This window comes from Salvia hispanica, chromosome 1 (genome assembly GCF_029641045.1).
Source record: "Salvia hispanica isolate PSC_SH4W2 chromosome 1, Shi_PSC_v1, whole genome shotgun sequence".
Taxonomy (NCBI): domain Eukaryota; kingdom Viridiplantae; phylum Streptophyta; class Magnoliopsida; order Lamiales; family Lamiaceae; genus Salvia; species Salvia hispanica.
In genome coordinates this window covers 3,849,352-3,854,371 of record NC_142692.1, presented here as the reverse complement: position 1 = coordinate 3,854,371, position 5,020 = coordinate 3,849,352, and the positions used below count along the sequence as shown (strand labels likewise).

At 28.8% G+C, this 5,020-nt stretch overlaps 1 protein-coding gene across 1 annotated transcript; it reads left to right on the top strand.

The window, feature by feature from the left end:
- The first annotated feature begins 2,767 nt into the window (after window positions 1–2,767).
- Window positions 2,768–3,529, top strand: LOC125221413 (uncharacterized). The gene is made up of 2 exons (XM_089063084.1): window positions 2,768–2,961; window positions 3,410–3,529. Exons 1-2 carry the CDS (start codon window positions 2,814–2,816, stop codon window positions 3,511–3,513), a joined length of 252 nt encoding a protein of 83 aa, XP_088919210.1. The 5' UTR covers window positions 2,768–2,813; the 3' UTR covers window positions 3,514–3,529.
- Window positions 3,530–5,020: the final 1,491 nt, after the last annotated feature.

Below are 5,020 nucleotides of genomic sequence, written 5' to 3'. Positions count from 1 at the left end.
TTTTTTTCAAATTTATTAATTGCATGTTTCGTGGTTATTCTGTCTAAATATCTATTTCTTTTAATTTTTTTGTAGGGTAAAATTAATAAGGTTGTATTTTTTTTTTTTGAAATTTTATTATGAGAATAGATTTGTATTGAACTACTACAAGTTTAGCTTGATAAGTAATAACTCAAGCAACTGCAAGATGGTTGAGAATTGAGATATATATAGCTGGTTGATTTAAATAAAATTAAGTTATTAATTTTGATTAAAATGTTATTAACTGTTACGTTTTTATATACGATATGGACCAAAACATTTTTTCTAATTAGACACAAAGTTACTAAAATGTGTAAAACTAAAATGTACAAAATAATTATATTATGTAGATTCAGCTACATTTCTAGTAAGTTTCGTGATAAAAATTTCACTCAAATGTCATATATTTTAGTGAATTTTCAATTCAGAAACAAGGCGAAAAGAATATCTTCTCTTGACGTTACGAAGCTCAAATATCAATGCTAAAGAATTTATAGATGCATATTCTCCAAAAAAATCCCAAGAGTCCAAGAGACCAAGACTACTAAATGACTATTCAAAGATCAATTTCAAAAAAAAAAGAATTAGAGAAAATACCAACAAAAATTCGTTAAAATTCAAATTTTGGATTTGCATGCGCTTTTCTGTTTTCTTAAATCAAAATACGTTAATTGGATTTACATAATCAAATTATAAAATATGATATATAAACAGAAAAATACCAACTTATACGATTGTTGGATGATTGCATTTAATTGAATTTTTGTTAGGTTTCTTTTAAGGCCAAATGTTTTAATGCAATTATGATGTAATTATACATGTATAAGTGAGGTCAAAACTTCAATATTAATATATTCCCCATGAAATCGTTTATAAACACGTTTTTTCTCTTTTAAATATTAGACAAAATGTATCTATATATCATGCTAATTACATGGTTAAGTAATCTATTCAATATATAAAAGACAGATTCTAGGGATTACTCTGACATTTTGTTTGTTTGTTTTAAGTGAATATGAGCATAGCAACACTCCCTATGTCAAACTAATTTAATTAACAGTGCTACAATAGGCCTAATTCAGTCTTCTTTTTTCTGGGGTTATATGTTGTATTTTGTTAATTTATAAATATATGATCGTGTATGTGTGGGAGTTACAAAAATAATCGTGTATAGTTAAAGGATTATATGCATAATATTTTAGCCTATAAATATACTACCTCCGTCCCTCAAATATTGACACACTTTGACCCGGCACGGGTTTTAAAAAATATAATGAAAAGTGAGTTGAAAAAGTTGGTGGGATGTGGGTCCTACTTTTAAAGTATTAGTTTTATAATAAAATGTGAGTAGGAATGTGTTAGTGGAATATGGGTCCACTACCAAAAATGGTAAAGAGTGAAGTGTGTCAAACTTTTAGGGACGGACCGAAATGGTAAACTGTGTCAAACTTTAAGGGACGGAGGTAGTATCATTTAAAGGCCGAATATCTACACATACCTCCTTACCTTATAGAACTCAAGCATGTCAATTTTGCTCTTACCATAAGAGGAACTCTTAAAGCTTGATGTCATGGAACCATTCACACCACGCTCAGTGAGCTCGAGGCTTCCCCAATTTCTTTGATTGGCTAATTTTGTTCTTTTTAATTATGCTTTCGTTCCTTTTCATTTTATTAATTATATTTTTCTTTTCTTAACATATTTTAAATTATATTTTTTGTTTTTTTCATCATTTTTATATATCAATTTGGATACAACATCGTATTTGTTTTAATATTATATGAACTTATTGGTATTTTTTTCTTTTTAGTTATATTCTTAGTTTCTTTCCATCCATTTTATTTCCATACTATGTTTTCTTTTTTAGATTGATGCTACCATCATTGTCTTTCTTTTTCTTTTTAATAATTATAAATTTTTTTAATAGTAATGATTAGATTTTTAGTCCATTTATGTTACTTTATAGTTGATCCATGTTAAAAAAATTATGTTGAAATTATAATTGGCTAATTTTTTTTACATATCTATGTAGGTTGTGTTACATGAAAGGATTATTCTATTGATAAATTTAATATATAATTTAATTTTTCTTTAATTTTATTGAAAACGATACAAATTGTTAGGCGAAAGTAGCTATACATATTGATCATTGATTTTGTGCATTGCAAATTAATTTTGTTAGTGCATAATGAATTTTAAAAAATGATGAGTAATTATCTATTATGTTTAATTCTTTATTGTGATAAATTTTTATCTTCTCATGTTCCATGATTTAATATTTAAACATTATATTATGTGATTTTTCAAATTTATTATGTTTCAATGTTGATTTGTATAGATTTTTTATTCTAATATAACTAAAATTGTTACTCATATTGTTTATTATTAATATTGATTCTAATTTTGTTTAATTAATTTAAAATTTAAAATTAATATTTTAAAAATATATTAATCTGGGCATAGCACATGCGTGATACTAGTTACAGTAATACGGTAATACCATATCCACATCGAAAAAAGATGAAAATTACTATTTATCTGTAAATTGTAACACTTAATTCTAGATCTACAAGATTTGTGTACTGATATCTCGAATTCATTTCTTATTTTCCAGTTTGTATAGTTCTTTATATTACTATATTAAACTAATCTCAATTTCTTGTCATATAAATTTCTACTATAATATATAAAGAGCGTTTTTAAATTTCCACCGAATAGCGGAGTATATATAACACGTTTAAATCCTCTCTGTATCACCGACGCCCAAACACACAAACCAGAGTGAGAAAACAATGGCGTCTTCTACAGCCAAGCTCACATTCCGCTTTTTGCTGGTGGCGGTGTTGGCTTTGATACTCTTCTATGTCGGTCGCCCGCTCTACTGGAAAATTTCCGCCACCGTTCACGACATCCGCCACAATAAACAAACCGTTTCTGGAGGTTCTTTTTCATCTCTAATTACGTTTTCTTATGATCAAGCTTTAATTCCGCTGGACCGGTGACCTTTTTGCTTTTACAAGTGTATTACAGTGCTATTCGGTTGCTTCTAGAGTGTTATTGGATAGAAAAATAGGAGTAATTTACAAATTTTTTTTGATTTCTGAAAGGTTATGCATATGCTTACATAGAGTAGGGTTTTGCCAATGCTACACCTAATGGATAATACTAGCTCTGGATCTAATGTAGATATGCACCAATGTAAAATCCCCTTATTTCTCCCATATGTTGGTGTTGGTGTTTGTGATTGTGTTGTGTGCATAAGGTTGATCAGTTAAGCTTCAAAGAGCCATTAAATTAGATTTCCCATTTTGTGCATTTGTATTTATGTGCTTTGTGTATGTTGATTCATTTTCGTGTATAGTAATATCTATTTTATTATGTTTTCTAGGTATTTCACAAATTGTGCAAGAAGCTCAAAGATCAGTGGGATGGTTTCATGATGAGTCGGATTCAGGTTTCTCTCTTTCGCTTTATTTGAGATGGCTGAGATAAATATAGATGGTTAATTTGAATACAATTAAGTTATTAAGTTGATTAAAATGTTGTGAACCGTTATTTTTTGATGATATGGATCAAAACATTTATTTCACACACGAAATTACTATGTGTAAAACTAAAAGAAATAATAAATATAAAAACTACTCTGGACTTTAATCATTTTAAAATTTAAGATAAAATTCATACAACTACTAAGATCGATATATATTCAATCCTTGATCCACGCAAGAATAAAACTATGCTGTAAAACTTGTGGCACTTCTACAAAAGCCCATATTAAATGGTCAATGTGGGGTGAAGAATATTTAAAATGATCGATTTCGGTCTGAATAGGTAAAAATATTTGATTAAGCTTCAGATTAAATTCGGGCTTAATTTTGGGCTTTGTAAACGTGTAGAAGCCCGCCTTTGAAGATTATTATTGAGGAGCCCACTAAGGTTGATCTATAGAACAGAAAAAATTAATAGTAGTACTATGTTTTGGGCATTAGATCCAGTAAATTTCTCAAATATTATTACTACATATTTTGAACTAAAATGTGGTAAAATGTTTGAATTTTGAACATATAGGCCCGTATTTAATGACAACCAACAAAAATTCAACAAAATTCATAATTTTGGATTTTGCATGCACTTTGTGTTTTCGTGAATCAAAATACATTAATTGTATTTGTAATATGAGGTTCGGAGATTTTGCAAAATTATCCTGTCTTCAAAGCATGTTGGTAGTTGTCTTATACTCTTATCTTGTCGAGCATATCCTAGGCGGCTCATGCCATAGATAATGTGTCGTATCCATCTGTAGAATCAAAACCTTTTCGACTGGTTCTCACACTACACCTTGAATAGCTAGAATGTTCAATAGCTTTAGAGAATGTTCATTTTGTTTCTTTTTTCCAGTATATATACGAAATCAAAGGGTTCATATGTCTATTGAAGTGAATTATATTGTGGGTGAAATTTAATGTTTGTTGAAGCACCACATATATTTTTGAAGTTGAACAAGCACATTAACATTGGTCGAAATATCTGGAGAATCACACATGAGAATGTCGTGAATTCGAATCGGACGAGATTCTTTGCCGCTCTAAGCTAGGTACTTTGCAATTCTACTTGTGTCATGAACTTTTGTAATGTAGGTTGTGATTGATTTTTTTACAAGCTGATAATGATAATTACGTGTCCAAACCTATCAACAATCAAGCAACAAATAGTTAATGCTCCCTATTGTTTTCCTGCCTTGGGAGAACAGTTAAATTTGTACACTCGTCCACATTCATCATATGCTAGTATATCCATTCTGAAATTTAATTTAATGATTTTGCTATTATTTAATTCAAACATTATAATTTTGCAACTGAGATTATTTTGTACGAAGTCCAAGTTACGAAAGAATGCTTCTATATTTCATCTTCTTTTTTAGGAAGAATTCTAAATAGAGTACGAATTTTCATTCATACATATCCTAACTTAAAAGAAATGGAAATAGAAAATTAGAAGA

Coding starts and splice junctions, on each gene's coding strand:
- LOC125221413 (XM_089063084.1), top strand. CDS start 2,814: ATGGCGTCTTCTACAGCCAAGCTCACATTCCGCTTTTTGCTGGTGGCG. Junction 2,962..3,409: donor TAAACAAACCGTTTCTGGAG/GTTCTTTTTCAT, acceptor TATGTTTTCTAG/GTATTTCACAAATTGTGCAA.